Source organism: Hipposideros armiger, unplaced genomic scaffold, assembly GCF_001890085.2.
Source record: "Hipposideros armiger isolate ML-2016 unplaced genomic scaffold, ASM189008v1 scaffold_553, whole genome shotgun sequence".
NCBI classification, from domain to species: domain Eukaryota; kingdom Metazoa; phylum Chordata; class Mammalia; order Chiroptera; family Hipposideridae; genus Hipposideros; species Hipposideros armiger.
In genome coordinates this window covers 776,805-793,443 of record NW_017731903.1, presented here as the reverse complement: position 1 = coordinate 793,443, position 16,639 = coordinate 776,805, and the positions used below count along the sequence as shown (strand labels likewise).

Sequence of the window (16,639 nt, the reverse complement as noted above, 5' to 3'; positions counted from 1 at the left end):
TATATATATATATATATATATATATATATATATATATATATATATAAAACCTGTGTTCCTTTGCATATAATAGAAATTTTATAATACCTTTCTAAAGACTGGCTAATAAATATGCCAAAACTAAAATGGCCACTGTGATCAATGCACTTTGGCATCCAGAGGATATCTGCACAGGTTGACAGCAGCCTGCACGCTTGGGTATATAAGTCTTTCAACCAGTTACAAATCAACCTAATGATGCTGTCAACCAGCCGACATCTCTCAGCCTTGTACACAAGGATATCAGGTTCCCTTTCTAAGTGCTCACAAACCATATGTTTAATATTTCCTCCTAGACTTTGCCAGGAATCGATGTCAAGCTCTTTTGAAAAGGTATTTTATCCATATGTGTTCTCAGGAAACACCAAATGTTAACAACTCAAACAAAGAAGATAAAGATTCATTGTTTCCTAAAGGATTCCAAGGGCAGGGGGACTCTTCTGTGCTTCATGCTTCAATGCAATTGCCAGACTCCACATACTGATTTTTTTTCCCCTTTCAGTATCTTAGAAAATAGACCAGAAAATACAGCTATTCCTTGAGTTTGTCTTTGAGAACTGCATTTCCCTGTGGCGTTAAGACTAAATTATAACCACTGTTGTATTTATTACCTAAAGATTTTTAACACAGACATTTGTTTATTTCATTAACAAAAGCCATGATCTCAGAAAACGGCAAATCTTCCCTTTTTTAAAATTGAATTAAAGAATTTTTTTAGAGTTTAATGGAACATATAAAGCTATTTGAAAATTAGAATTTTTAAAAATTTTCCTCACCAACTTTATTGAAAAATAATTTACATAGTGTAATTTGCATCCATTCAAAGTGTACAATCCAATTAGTTTTGACAGTTGAATATGCCCACAAATCATCACCACAATCAAGATACAGAACATTTCCATCATCCCCAAAAGATTCCTTTTGTCCTTTACACTCTACTCCTCCCTCAGTCCCTGGCGTATACCACTGATCTGCTTTTTGTAGATTAGTTTGCATTTTACATAAATGGAATCATACAGTAAGTATATCCTTCATTTGTTCTTTTTCCATTCAGTATTTGAGATTCATCCATGTTGTTATATCAGTAGTTTAGTTTTTTTGCCAATTCATATATTATATGAATATACCACATTTTGTAACCATTCACCTGTTAATGGACATTTTGGTTGTCTGTGTCCAGTTTTTGGCTGTTGTGACTAAAGCTGCTACAAATATTCATACACAAATCTTTGCATGGACATATGTTTGTTTGGGGTTGTTTTTTTTTAAGATTTTATTGGGGAATTGGGGGATGGGAACAGCGCTGGGGAATAGGGGGAAGAGGAAAAGACAAGTTGCTGGTTTTTTGTTGTTGTTGTTGTTCTTCAGTCTAGTTGTGGAGGACGTTGCTTCACTGGCCCAAGTTGGCACCATCATTGCGCTCTTCCCAGGCGAGGCAGATCAGTCGCCGGCTTCTGGATGGCCGCTCACGGCGGCTTGAGGGCCGCTCACACTGGCTGCTGGCTACACACAGTAGCCCATGGCAACCCACTGCAGCAGGGGCTGCAGCCTACGCCGTGGGCCGCTCACGCTGGCTGCTGGCTACACACAGTAGCCCATGGCAACCCACTGCAGCAGTGGCTGCAGCCTACGCTGTCGCTGGCAACTCACAGCAGCTCAGCTCCAGGTCGAGCTGTTGTTCAGCATCTTAGCTGTAGAGGGCAGTGACACTGGCCCTCATATGTGGGATCCGAACCGGGGCCCTCTGGCGTCCCAGGCCAGCTCTTAACCAATGCACCACTCGGCTGGCCCTGGACATATGTTTTTATTTCTTTTGGGTCTTACTGTGTTTCTGGTTTATATTTTCCCATACATTTGCTTTCCACCCATTTGTGTCTTTATACTTAAAGTTTATCTCTTACAGACAGCATATAATTGAGTTCACTTTTTATCCATTCTGCTAATCTCTGCCTTTTATTTGGAGTGGATTGTCCATTCACATTTACCATAAGTATTAATATGGTTGAATTTAGGCCCACCATTTTATTTTTTGTTTATCCTCTCTGGTTTTTGTTCATCTTTTCCCTGCTTTCCTGCTTCCTTTCAGATTATAAAATATTTTTAGAATCTTATTTTATCTATTGTTATTTAGCTGTATTTCCTTGCATTATTTTTTAGTGGCTTCTCTAGGGATTACATTATATATCCTTCCTTAACCTTTCACAGTCTACTTAAAGACAATATAGTACCACTTCACATAAAATGTTGAAGCCTCAGGATTACAATACTTCACGTGAGTAAGGATTAAAATATATTCCTATAACTTTTTTACAGCCTACTTAGAATTAATATAGTACAATTTCATGTAAAATATAGAAACATTGTAACTTATCCCCTACACACACACACACACACACACACTGGCTTTTTGTTATAGTTGTCATGTATATTATATCTACATTATAAACTCCACAAGACAATGTTATAAATTTTCCTTTGAACGATCATGTATATTTTTAAAAACCTAAGAAAAAAATCATATTTTATATTTACTATTTCCAATGTTCTTCATTCATTCCTGAGAATCCAACTTTCCCTTGGGTATCATTTCCTTCAGCTCAAAGAACTTTAGTATTTCTTGTAGTGTGGTTCTCATGATGACAAATTCTCTTAGTTTTTGTTTATATGAAAATGTATGTTTCACTTTCATTCTTGAAGGGTATTGTTCTTGTATATAGAATTATGGGTTGACAGGATTTTTTTTTCTTTCAGCATATTAAAGATGTTGCTCCTCTTCTGGCCTTCCATGATTTCTCATTAAAAGTCACAGTTCTTAAATCACTTTCTCCTGTATGTAAAAGATCATTTTTCTGGCTGCTTTCAAGAATCTCCTCTTACCATATTACTGATTATATGCTCTATACTTTACATCCCCCTGACTATTTTGTAACTACCAATTTGTATTTCTTAATCCCTTCACCTTTTTCATCCTGCCCCCAGCCCCATTCCCATCTATCACCCTGATAGAGATGGTAAAAACTATGTATAGTGCCATGTGGTAATAGGGGAATCACTTCCTAAATTATATAAATGTCTAACCACTATGCTGTGTACTTGAAACTAATATAAAATAATATTGAATGTCAACTCTAATTGAAAATTTTAAAAAGGGGGATAAGATCAATAATACTGTGATAGTATGGTACAGTGTCAGATGGTTGCTGGACTTATGGTGATCACTTCTTTAACATAGGGAGTAAAATCAATAATGTGGTGATAACATTGTCTAGAGCTACGTGAGTACTGTTGAATAACTATGACATACACCTGAAACTAATATAATTATGTTAGCTGTATTTTAATTAAAAATCTTTTTTAAAAAAGAATATCCTTTTTATGTTTGTTTTTCAGCAGCTTTACAATGATGTGATTCAGCATGGATTTCTTGTTTAGGGCTCGCTGAGCTTCTTGAATCTTTAATTTATATCCTTAACCCAATTTGGGAAACTTTCTGCCATTATTTCTTCAAATATTTTTCTGTCTCACTGCCCCTCTTCTCTTCTTCTGGGACTTGAATTACCCACATTAAACCTTTTTAAATTGTTCCACAGTTCCCTGAGACTCTGTGGATTTTTGTTTGTTTGTTTGGTTGGTTGGTTGGTTGGTTTCAGACTTTTTTCTTTCTCTTCTTTATATTAGATGATCTCTATTGATCTATCTTTAAGTTCACTCATCTCTCATCTGTATTCTACTATTAAGCCAATGTGATGAATTTTTTTGTTCAGATATTGTATTCATTCATAATTTGAGAAATGAAAATTAAGACTCCAGTGGCATACCAGTTCCCACCTATTAGACTGGCAACAATTAAAAGGTATGACAACACATTTTGTTGGTGAGGCTACACTTCCATACACTGCTGGTAGAATGCACAATAGTACAACCCTTCTGGAGGGGAATTTGGCAATATCTAACAAAACTACATATTCATTTACTTTTTTATTTTTTAAGATTCTTTTATTGGGGAATTGGGGAAAGGAAACAGCCAAGTTGTTGTCCTTCAATCATAGTTGTGGAGGGCGCAGCTAGCTCAGCTCCAAGTCCAGTCACCATCGGCAGCTTGCAGCGGCTCAGCTCAAGGTGCCGTGTTCAAACTTAGTTGCGGGTGGGCGTAGCCACTATCCCATGCAGGAGTCAAACCGGCAACCTTGTTGTTAGGAGCCTGTGCTCTCACCAGCTGAGCCATCCTGCCACCTGTTGGCAGCTCAGGACGCAGCTCACTGGCCCATGTGGGAATTGAATCAGAGACCCTGTTGCTCAGAGCGCTCTTAACAAACTGAGCCACTCATATTCATTTACATTTGACTCACGACTCCCACTTCTAGGAATTCAGTACCCTGAAGCTACAACTCCAACACTACAAAAAATGCATACACATGTATAGGATCACAAAGTTGTTACAGTCTATCTACATTTTTGTTGTTGTATTTAGGATAACGTTTTAGGGCTTTGTTTGATTTCAGTGTCTTTTTTAAACTTTTCCTTACTCTACCTAGCTCCCCAGTAAGTGTTATATTCTTTCTTGGTTCCTCTTACATTTGTTTTCACCTAAGAATAAATCTTCCCCTTCAGCTCCCTTGGGCGTTAAGGACTCAAAACTCCTTGGTCTATTTCTCAGGGTCATTCCAATAGATTTCACACCTTCGTAGTGAAAATACTTCTTCCCAAGTAGCTTTTCAAATTTGTATTTCAATTTACATTAAATGCTTTTTGGTTTATAGAATATGTAGATTCGTTTGTGTAGGAAAAGAAGACTTTTTAAATACCTTTTAAGCCTAGTGTTTCCTAAATTAAACTATGCTTTAGAGTTTGGTATATCTCAGTCAGTAATGATCAACCTCTTTTATATATGGGCTGCATTGTTTTTCAATAAAATGAAAATAGAGCTATTGAAACCCATAGATAAAATATATTTTCTTACAACTTGGATCATATACTTTATTAAAGAGAACAATGTCACAAAAAAGAGAGAGAGGGAGGGAGGGAAGGAAAGGAGGGAGGGAGGAAAGAAGGAAAGGAAAAGACACTGGCTTTTAGTGACTAAAGTGTTCACTAAAACAGCTGGAAGGAAGTTTTCTAATATTTCATCCCCTTACAGTTGCATGGTGCTTTAAAGTCTACAAAGTCATTTTAGGTGTCATTATTTTATACTCCAACAAGCCCTTTGCATAGGTATTATTATCATTTCTACTTTACGGATGGAGAGATTAAGCTTAGAGAGATGAAGTGAGTGGTCTAAGGTTAGAGAAAGTAACCAGCAGGCTGGCCAGAGTTATTCTATGCAGCACAGCATTTACTGAGATCCTGTTGTATGCCAGACACTGTGCTTGTGCTGGGGGTGCAGAGGTGGATAAGGTGCTGCACCTGGTGCCCACAGGTATGCACAAACCCTTCCCTAACCAGGACCCTCTTTGCTGCACCTGCATAATCTCCCTTCTGCTTGGGCGGGCCAGGATAAGGTGAGTCATACATCTCAAAGCAAGATTGACTGGCAGGGAATACTGTCAGCTCCTTGTCATGCAGTCTTGCTCCCATGGCTCCACATGTGTGGGGACGCAGTTCCCATAGGGCACTCCCCACCACCAGTCACAGGCTTCTGCCCTATTAGAAACATGCAGACCTGAGAAAAAAGTGATTCTAAAAAGATTACTCTCCCAGTCAAAGTAATTGCTCTGGAAACATTTTCTTTTCTTGTTCATCTGTTTACTACAGGCTGAAATATTACACTTGAAATTAGGTTGGGACCTGTCTCAGAGCTAGGGGGGCCCATAGTTCGCTAGTTTGTCACTAATGATGTAATTATCCATCATGTGGAACAGAACAAAGAGCCCAAAATTAAACCCTGGGCATATAAGGTCAACTAATATTTGACAAGGGAGCCAAGAATACCCAGCAGGGAAAGGATAGCCTCTTCAACAAATGGTGCTGGGAAAACTGGAGAAACACATGCAGAACAATGAAACTGGACCCCTATCTCACACTGCTCACAAAAATTAACTTGAAATAAATCAAAGACTTAAACATAAGACCTAATACCATAAAACTCCTAGAAGACAACATTGGAAAGAAGCTCATCACTACCGGTCTTGGCATGATACCAAAAGCACAAACAACAAAAGAAAAATCAACAAATGGGACTGCATCAGACTCAAAAGCTTCTGCACTGCAAAAGAAACAATCAACAAAATGAAAAGGTGGCCAGCCAAGTGGCGCATTGGTTAAGAGCTGGCTTGGGACGCCAGAGGATCCCGGTTCGGATCCCACATATGAGGGCCAGTGTCACTGCCCTCCACAGCTAAGATGCTGAACAACAGCTCAACCTGGAGCTGGGCTGCTGTGAGTCGCCGGTGACGGCGTAGGCTGCAGCCCCTGCTGCAGTGGGTTGCCATGGGCTACCGTGTGTAGCCAGCAGCCAGCGTGAGCGGCCAGCAGCCGCAGTGAGCGGCCGTCCAGAAGCCGGCGACTGATCTGCCTCACCCGGGAAGAGCGCAATGATGGTGCCAACTTGGGCCAGTGAAGCAACGTCCTCCACAACTAGACTGAAGAACAAAATGACAGCAACTTGTCTGTTCCCCTTCCCCCAACTCCCCAGCACTGTTCCCATCCCCCAATTCCCCAATAAAAATCTTTTAAAAATAAATGAGTAAAAGAGAGGCTGGACTGCCCCCGACATTGAGCTGTTGGAGATGATCCTCATGCCACTGTAGATTTAAGGACAGTGTTTGGATGACTCTGCATAGTTGTTCCTGAGCAAACTGTCTGCCACGGTTACTTCATCTGGTTGTTAGCACCCTGTAGCTACTCCTGTATTCAGAGGGTAGACAGCACTGTCTGGAAACTGACCCAGGGAGGCTAAGATACCATGATTTCATAGCTTCTGCAGTGGTTCTTGACCTTTTTTGGGTCACAGAGCTCTTTTGAGAACATGATGAAAGCTAAGGACCTATCCCTTTCCTCCACCCCACAAAAATATATCTATACATATACAGATAAATTGTATACTGTTTCAGGAGGTTCCAAGAACCCCTAAAGCCCATCCATGAGGCCCAAGAACAGGCTCTATTAGGGTCATTTGGAAAGAAACAGGCCTGGCCTGTTGGTCAGGGCCTTTGTGGGACTGGGGAGGATGTGCAGGACTGGCCGGGAGCACCATTTTCCCGGGCCTCTACTTTACACATTGTACATCAAGAGAGAAATACAGCCGTTGTATATGCATGTGTGTGTGTTTACGTGTTAAAATCTCCTATTTTAAACACATTTCCTTTTTGTAACCCTGTTTTTAGATTGACTTCTGAGAAGGACTGTTTTAGGCATTACCTTATTTTCAATGATTAGGCTTAGTTTTTCTCATTATTGTGGCCCTTCCACAAAAACCTTAAAGAGTGCAGTGAGGGATGTTACTGCTTGTGGCCACAGGGGGGCAGACTAAGTCCAAAAACAATGTGATCGCTGGCTGCCGGCAGCGAACCTGGCCTTCCTCACTGGTCTGAACCACCCAGACACTCAGAGCTGCATGTCACTCCCTGCACCTTTTTATTTCATACCCTCCGTGGGACACCCGGCTCGTTCAGTGCCCAGTGCGCTGTTCGCCCGTCACTGTGGGAGCTGCTCTTCAACATCTGAGAAGTGAGAAGCCTCCCCTCCATTCCCCAGGTTTTGGCACATCGGTTGTACTTGTGAGGAACACAGTACTGGGTGGTGGCGAGGAAGCAGTCACCAAAGGGAAGTGACGGAAAAAAGTTTTAAAAAGGAAAGCACATTCTTAGCCTATAAAAGCAAATCATTTTGTTGAGGAGAGTAAAGGAAGACAATGCCATTTGTTGGACCTACTGCATGCTATTCACATGCTAATCATCTCGCTTCTTATGCCTCAACTGTAACTGTGAAATAGGTTGGACTCTCCCCACTCTGCCCAAAGTCACATGGCTAACAACTTTCAAGTCACAATTCAAACCCTGGTCTTTGCACTACATCCTACCGCCTTTCACAAACTCACAGAAGGAGAAGACCCTTGGGAAAAAAACAATTAACAAGTGTAATTAGTATTGACCAAATGAAGCCCACAAATACCCAGGGGATGCTGACTGAAACAGAATAAGGGAGGATAGAATTAAGTATAACTTCCTGGACAAAGTTAGCTCTGAGTTGAGTTCTGGGGGAGGTGCAGGCCATGGATTGACAGGGTAATAAAAGCACTAAGGAAGGAAGGAAGTCATGTGGCAAGGAGACTAACTTAGTTGAAGCAGAAGAGTTACAGGAAAAAGTAATGAAAGCCTAGGAGGAGGGAACAATTGTTTAACTTATATTTAACTTACCAGGCATTTGCTAAGCTTCAGCTCTATGCAAGCTACCCATGGGGGATGGGAATACAGGCTCTTAACAGGTAGAGATGGGAGGAATCCTATAAGCCATTACAGAAGAAAGGAAGGGTGGCATATTGGAGGAATAATGAGTATTACCAGCGGTAGAGGATGAGTGAGGAGAATAAATAAGACGACAGCAGAAAGGCAGTATATGCTCTTTAGCAAAGATGGGATCTAATGAAAACAAGTTTTAGAAAAAATTAACTGGTACATACATAAGCACTGGAGGAAAGGAATGGAGTTTGCTAGGACAGCTAAGAGGTTACTGCCATGATCCAGGCACAAGGAAAAGAATTCCTGACCACTGACAGAGAAAGTGGAAAAGAAGTTCTCCCTCTAGCGTGTTCTGCTTCCCACATTAACCGTTAGCTTGGACAATGTGCCCTTCCCTGAGAAGCTGCTGACTGCCTTCTGAGCTTGCAAAACTGCAGACGCAAACCGGAAGTGCAGTGCCTCTGTGGAACTTACATGAGAACTTTTTCAAACGAAGAAGCTCTGTTCTGTGGCTCTCCCAAGAACTTGTAAGTCAGAGAAAGACAAATACAATATGATCTCACTTATACGTGGATTCTAAAAAAACTGAATAAATGAGAAATGTAAACAGAAATAGTGTCAGAGACACAGAGGAAAAACTGAGGGTTGCTAGTTGGGAGGGGGTGGGGATGAAGGAGAAGGGGAAGGGACGAGACAATACAAATTGGTAACTACAATATGGCCTCAGAGATAGACAAGACAGTCTGGGGAATATAATCAATAATGTTGTAAACATTTTTTAGGGGGCCAGATGGACTCAGGGAGACCACTTCATAGTCGGTGTAGAGGCCTGACCACCGCACTGTATTTCTGAAGCCGATGTTGAATAATATTGTATGTCAACTATAATTTTATATACATATAGTCACGGGATGTGGAGTAGAGTGTGGGAATGGAGTCAATGGAATTGTAATAGATAAGTATGATATCGGGGGTGGGAGGGCAGTAGATAGGGGAGGGGGGTTGTTTCTGTGTGAAAGGTGAAAAGGATAACTATTGCATTGTTCTGTACACCTGAAACTAACAATAAAAAATAAAAAAATAATCCACAAAGCGGATTAATCCACACAAAAAAAATAAAAATTTTAAATGTAATCATACAGTTTTCTATTCTTGTATTTGTCAATTTTTGCTTTACATATTTTAAGCTCTGCATATAATGCATTTAATTTTGGAATTGTTATGTTTTCTTGAAGAGTTGACCATTTTATTATCATAAAATTGTACCTCTGTATCTCTAGAAATACTTTCTGTCTTGAAGTCTACTTTTTCTGATTTTAATACAGATATACCTGCTTTCTTATAAAAAAAAAAAAGTTGGAAAGAACTTCGAGAACATTGATGGGGTGTCTGCAGGGAAGACTGGCCCTTGTCCTTCATAGAGGCACCATGTTTCAGGCTTGGTTCTTCAGCTTTGCAGGATCAAAAAGTTATGTCATCAGCACCCTCTCTGAGATAGACTCACCTTATCAAGCTGAAGACCAAAATATAAGCCAGAATAGTTTTTTTTTCAATTACAGTTGACATTCAATATTATTTTATATGAGTTTCAGGTGTACAGCATAATGGTTAGACATTTATATAAAGTATGAAGTGATCCTCCCCAATAAGCCTAGTACCCACCTGGCACCATACATAGTTATTACTATATTATTAACTATATTCTTTATGCTGTACTTTAAATCCCTGTGACTATTTTAAATCAGAGTATTTTAGAGGGAGAACCATAATTATCATCATCACCAGGAAGAGTAGAGACCTAACAAATACATCCTGCCATTAGGGCACATCACCAAGCCAGCACACCCTCTCCTCTGAGCCACAGTGGAGTGGCTGCTGCCAGGATGTATCCCTGTTGCTCCCCTTTTCTGTGCTCCATTTCTGGCCAGCTGTCTCCCCTTCTAAGGGACACGTTCATTCTTTGGATAAGCCTGTTCATTCTTTGGATAAAGCATCCATAGGCTCCAGCCAAATCTTGTGGTCAGTAAGCCATTCTCCTTTCTTAAGGTCACTCTTTTTCATGGACCTCACCGCTCTGTGTTGATTTTATGGTTTAACTATCTGAGGAAACCCCTATTTTTATGTCCAGATTCTCAATGGGAGATAACTTTGCTGTTGTCTCCTTATACTGTCCATGGAGGAGTTTCTACCCTTTGCCTGGGGAGAAAAAACGAAACACTTATTTCTCCTTTCCACAGATCTGTTGTTTGGACCCTAAGCAATATTATCCTCTCTACTTTCTGAGAGTCTTTGCTCCTTTCTATTTCTGTAGTTCTGTATCGGCCTCCTTATGCTTTAATAACTATTCTACCTCCCTAAAGAGAAGCTGTTCAGTTATTTCCATATGTTCTTCAAGGTGAAGTCCAGGCTCAGAAAAATTAGGTTATTTCTTGTTTGCCTGTGACAAAGTAAGATTCACATTATTAAAAAGAACCTTTCTCTTTACTTACAAGGGACATTTCTTTGACAAATTATTTCATATTTGTCTTTGCAGCATCCTAAAACATAATGGGGCAGATGAGAGTTTAAGGAGGAATGGTCAAGAATAATGCTGCATTATAACTGCAGTAAATATTCATACACACACGTGCGTGTGCACGCGCGCGCGCGCGCACACACACACACACTAAGGGTGTCAAAAAAATGTATACGTATTTTAAAAAAGGAAAAAACTGTATTAAAATTACACTGATGGTAACCACTTCAAGCACCTCTTGTAATTGCAGAAGTGAAATGTGATTTGTATTCATTTTTTGTTATTGGTATATATTGAGTATTACAATTTCAATACAGTTTTTTCCTTTCTTAAAATGTGTATACTGGGCCAGCCGAGTGGTTTGTTGGTTAAAAGTTGGCTTGGGAGCGCGAGCTCTGAGCAGGAGGGCAGCTGGTTCGGATCCCACATGGGCCAGTGACGCTGCGCCCTCTATAGCTAAGATGGTGAACAACAGCTCAACCTGGAGCTGGGCTGCCGTGAGTCACCGGAGACAGCGTAGGCTGCAGCCCCTGCTGCAGTGGGCTGCTGTAAGCTACTGTGAGCGGCCGGCAGCCGGCGTGAGCTGCCGTCCAATGACCAGTTACCAATCTGCCTCAGCCGGGAAGAACCCAGTGATCACAATACCAACATGAGCCAGTGAAGCGATGTCCTTCAAACTAGACTGAAGAACAAAAGGACAGCAACTTGTCTGTTCGCCTTCCCCGATTCCCTAATGCTGTTCCCTTCCCCCAATTCCCCAATAAAATCTTAATAAATAAATAAAATGTGTATACCTTTTTAGTGCCGTCTATATATATATAATGTGTTTTACAAACTCCTTAAAGGCAAAGAGTATCATATATCTTTGTAGCTGGTATGGTATTTCATCTTCTATATAATACATAAAAAATACTACTGCTTAAAGAAATGAATGAAATAACTAATTAGCTAATGAATCCTCATAACTATTCATAGACGATGGCAGAGTTTTCATCATACTAGTCAAAGAGAAATGCGTTTGAAGCCCCGTTTCAGCCACAGAATAAATTGTTAAATATGGCATGAAGTCATCTAAGTCTCACTACATCTCCCCTGTGTGGGTACCAACACGTTGGACTGAGGCCCTTTGTTCCCTGTGGAGAGTCTGCCACCTCTTCATACTTGTCCTCAGGAATGTCGTTCTAGAAATAAACCAGACTTCTCCCTGGGGACCTTGAATCGTACACAGAAGTTAATTCATTGGAGCAACTGACTTTTCATAGGCCCTTTATAAAAGTATTTCAGAGAGTCCCTCATGGTCAAGCAAAAAAAGTCGGGTTCCTCTTCAGGTCCTTTCCAGCTCTTCCCTCATTTCCTCTCTCTGTGCTTCCTCCATCACCTTATATTTAGCTTTTACTGACAACTTTTACCTGCAGACCCAGACCCCAATTCCTGAGCTAGTGTTGCCTGAAGCAGGAAGCAGACTAGCAAAGCCTCCTTACCCAGCCACCCAGCTCCATTCATTCAGCTTTGGAATGAAATCACATGTCCCAGTCCATCTCTGTCTTCTTGGCAGCCAATCACACTTGAACTACAGCATGCCAATGACAAACTTGTATAATCTGTGTCAGAAGATGGAGCCCAGAAGTTCATCTTTTCTTTTTTCTTTTCATCTTTTTAAAATTTATTTTTTATAACAGAAGTAATAATTGACTACATTTTCAACAACATAAAGCTGTTTATGTCCTTAGTTAACAAAGGACATAACTTTGTTAACTAAGTTTGTAACTTGCATTGCTGTATTATTTTATTACTGTTTTGTATTCTAGAATTTTTTTAAATACAAGAATGCATGTAATGCATGATTACAATAAAATTCAAACAGTAAACAGTATAGAAATAGAAATAATAAAAAGGGAATATATCTCAGAACTTCCTCCCATTTCCACTCCTGACCACTGTTAACAGTTTGATGGTAGCCTTCCAGACCTTAATAAAGTACATTTACATATGTATGTATGTACTTAGGTCAACAGTTCTATTTTTACATAAATGGGCTCATACTAAACATCTGTTCTAAAACTTTATTTATTCACTATCGCCTAGCTTTCCATATCAATATGTTTACCTTTACTTTGTTAACAGCTGTATAATACTCCATAGTTTATGCCATAATTTATTTAAACATTGCCCTATTGATGGGCATTTGAATTACTTCCTGTTTGAGGTTTTAATTATTTGTTATTACAACAATGCTGTACTGAACATCGTTGCATATGTCTGAGATTCTTTGCTTAGACTACCCAAGAATTTCTGTAAGCTAGAAATCTAGAAGTAGCATTGATGAGTCAAAGACTGGGTGCATTTAAATTTTTATATTTTTCAAATTTTACAATTAAGGATTTAAACACTAACCACTATTTCCCTTTCTTCTACAGAGAGTTATATCCTGGGAACTGACATTGACCTTCAGACTATAGACAATGATATTGTCAGCATGGAGAGTTTCTTCAAAGCCTGGCTACATAACAGTGGAACAGACCAAGAACATATCCATCTTCTTCTTTCTTCACAGTCTTTCAGCAACATTTCCAGAGGCAGAGATAATCCAAGTATACACCCCCCAAAAGACATACTATATAGGCTATAATTATCCTAGTCTAGGATTAGAACTCCAGATTGGTGAGTCATCAGAATATAGAGTAGTTGAGGTTTAGGAATTAGAGGAGGATTGGCAGAAGTTGTCCAGTGAAAGCATGAGGAATGAGAAAAGAATTTCTAAAAAGTGACCATTAGAAAACTGAATGTTAGTAAGCCCAAATAGCAAGGGACAGACAGTTTAGAGGCAAAGACTTAGACACCTCAGTAAAACGGCAGCAGCCACAATGCTTAAAAGCACAATGAATCATATATTATTATTTTCTCAAGTTTTTCATTTATAAAGTGGTAGACATTAATGACATTATAATTTGAGGCATGCTGGTACCTCACCAGTATCAACAGACCTATGAGTATAGGAGAGCCAAGATGAAACCAAGATTAAACTGAGGTCTTCTGGATAGGGAGACATCAAACTGAGGGGCACTAAAGCAACTACAAAGGCAGGCCCCAGAGAGGACAGCTAGAAGCCCAAGACCACGTTCACAAAGCATGTTCTGGCAACTATGGAAACCGAGAGATCAATCCAGTGTCCCAGACAGGCCAGCATGGCCCTGGATATTGTTCTGGCTGGTAGTGATACTTCATTCCAAGTCCCTGGATGATAAGAATAAGGCCATTTCTAGTCTCCATCCCCTTTGAAGATTGGCTCAAGACCCATGGTGGCAGGGCCTGCAAATGGACCCATCAGTATAGTCAGTCACACTGAGTTTGGAAAAGCTGACCCCTTAGGGCCCAGCTCCAAAGGGAAAGGACCAAGGTGTATCCTCCCCTTTAGGTGTGGAGTTCAATGAGAAAAAATAGGTATAGTCTCTCAGCCCCAAAGGGGAAAATACACCTTGGTCCTTTCTTTCTGGAGATAACCATAAGGTCCCACCTCCACTCCCTATTTCAACATAGGGCCTCGGTTGCCTTTGACAACTTACCTGGATTTTAATCTGTCTTCTCTCTGAGTATAAAATCTTCTTCCCAGGACCTCCTTTCCACCCCTTTTGTCCAAGACTGATAGTACCAATTGCTCTCTGTCCCAAACTTTGGAATTCATTTCTTATCTATTTTCCCCCAAACACTATGTCAACTCCTTTCCTTGCATTATCCCATTTCATCTTCACACAACATCATAAGGCAGGTAATATTACCATATGTCATTGAATCTAAGATGCTATCAATATTAAGATACAGCATTATTTTATGTACCACTAAGAAAGAAAAACACTGCCAATTAAATATGACACAATGCTTTCTTATCACTTACAAATATTATTTTATCCTTACTGAGAGCTTTTTTAGGTTATAGGTTAAGAGTGAGTTCCTGGCCAGTGGCAATTTAAGAATCAATTAAATACAATATTATCCTTATTTTACAGATGAGAAAACTGAGACTTTGAGAAATTCAACATTGTCCCATGGCTGCAGAGAAAATTAATAGCAGAGGCAGAATTTGAAGGCAGACAATTCCAGAGCCCACTCTTACCCTTAGGATTAGAAATCTATATTTTGTAAATTTGACCACTCTCAGCCCAGGTCTCTCTGCCTCCAGAGCCGGGGCCCTTACTTGCTACACCGCCTGCCTCATGCTGGATAATTCTAAACAAAGGTGCTAGAGATTCACTTCTCTAATTAGGAGGGCAGGGGCCCTCAAAGGTCAGAAACTCCTGCAACCAGCCCTTCTTTCACTGTTGCACAGCGTTTGCCCATGATACTGTTGAGAATTTCTCTGCTTTGCCCTCCCTCTTCCCATGGCTTTTAGCATCAGGATTAGAGCCTGAATGTTTATGTCTATCTGCAACCGTTTTTCAGAAGTCCCAGGTTTTTGGGGTGCATGGTAGAACTTAGATCCAGACTCGTCATCTCTTCTACTGGAGAGGGCTCCACTGGAATCCAGATGCTCAGACACAATTCGAGTAAGGTCTAGGGAAAGTAGGCCTCCTCTGCAGTGGGTTTGACCCAGCTGAGAGTTTATGCAACCACAATAAAGACCATACTATAGTTACCCATTGTTTTAAAAGCTGATGCGTTGCCACACATGTAGATTTCTGGAAATGTGGCTCACTACAAAAAAAAATGAAAGCAAACAAAGACCCTGAGCTCTCCTGCTATAGAATCTTTTGAGGTCTGCTCCTCGGATGTTCACTTTGACTCCTCCTTACAAGGTTCTTCACCGCACACCACCTGCTTCTGTAGCTGCCTAGGGCCCTTCCCTCCCTCTCTAGGTCTTGTTTCCTTCAGAGGCCTCCTTCTGACAGACAGAGTGCTCAGTACGCTTCAGATGAGTGTCTTTTCTCATTCCTTGGGTTGGAGGTCTGCCACCTCGGCCCCTGGGTTCCGGGTGGTGAGAAGCATACCTTGTTCTAGACCTAAGTCCTGCCTGAAACAGCTTTCCCAACTTTGGGACATTCTGCTGAGACTACTGTTCCCATAGTTCTCAGTCCTGGCTGCGATCAGAATCACATGAGGAACGTTTTTCAATACCAGCATCTAGGCTTCATCCCCAGAGATCCCGATTTGATTGCCGTGAGGTAGGGCCTAGGCGGTAGTATCTTTTGAAAGCTCCCTAGGTGGTTTTTAATTCAACCAGAGTTGAGGTCCTCAGCCAGATGAATCCAGCTCTCCAGCCCCAACCGTCCAGGGACCCAACAATGAAGTCAGGCAGGCAGGAGTCCTAGGCAAAGTCCCTCCTACTGACTTCCTGGGCTTAGGTACACACCAGGCCAAGAGCCACCTCACCCAGAATGAATGTCTAGGTCTGATTGCTGGCCCCAGGAGGGCCAGCTGGACCTGACACCTGTTCTGGCATCCTAGTTTTTCTCTACATTATTTCTACTTTTGTTTTTACCTCATGTTGCAGTTGATACAGTCGTTTCGTAAATCACTAACATCAACTACTAGCCTCACAAGTACTCAACATTTGTATATTTGTAAATTTGTGAACAGTATTCAAACCCGGTATACATTTTATTGAAAAACTTGGTAATATCAAGGATTCAAGCCTAGTGCAGCAGCACATTGTACACTGTGGCATGTGGCTATACCTGCTGGAGCAGAAGCTTAA

The 16,639-nt window shown here is 40.7% G+C and overlaps 1 protein-coding gene across 1 annotated transcript in view; it reads left to right on the top strand.

Moving 5' to 3' along the window:
• Positions 1–16,639, top strand: part of M1AP (meiosis 1 associated protein) — a 74,069-nt gene that overhangs the window by 37,773 nt on the left and 19,657 nt on the right. The window contains exon 5 of the mRNA XM_019623580.1: positions 13,368–13,541. Within this exon, the coding sequence (XP_019479125.1) occupies positions 13,368–13,541 (174 nt within the window). The remainder of the gene's footprint in view (positions 1–13,367; positions 13,542–16,639) is intronic.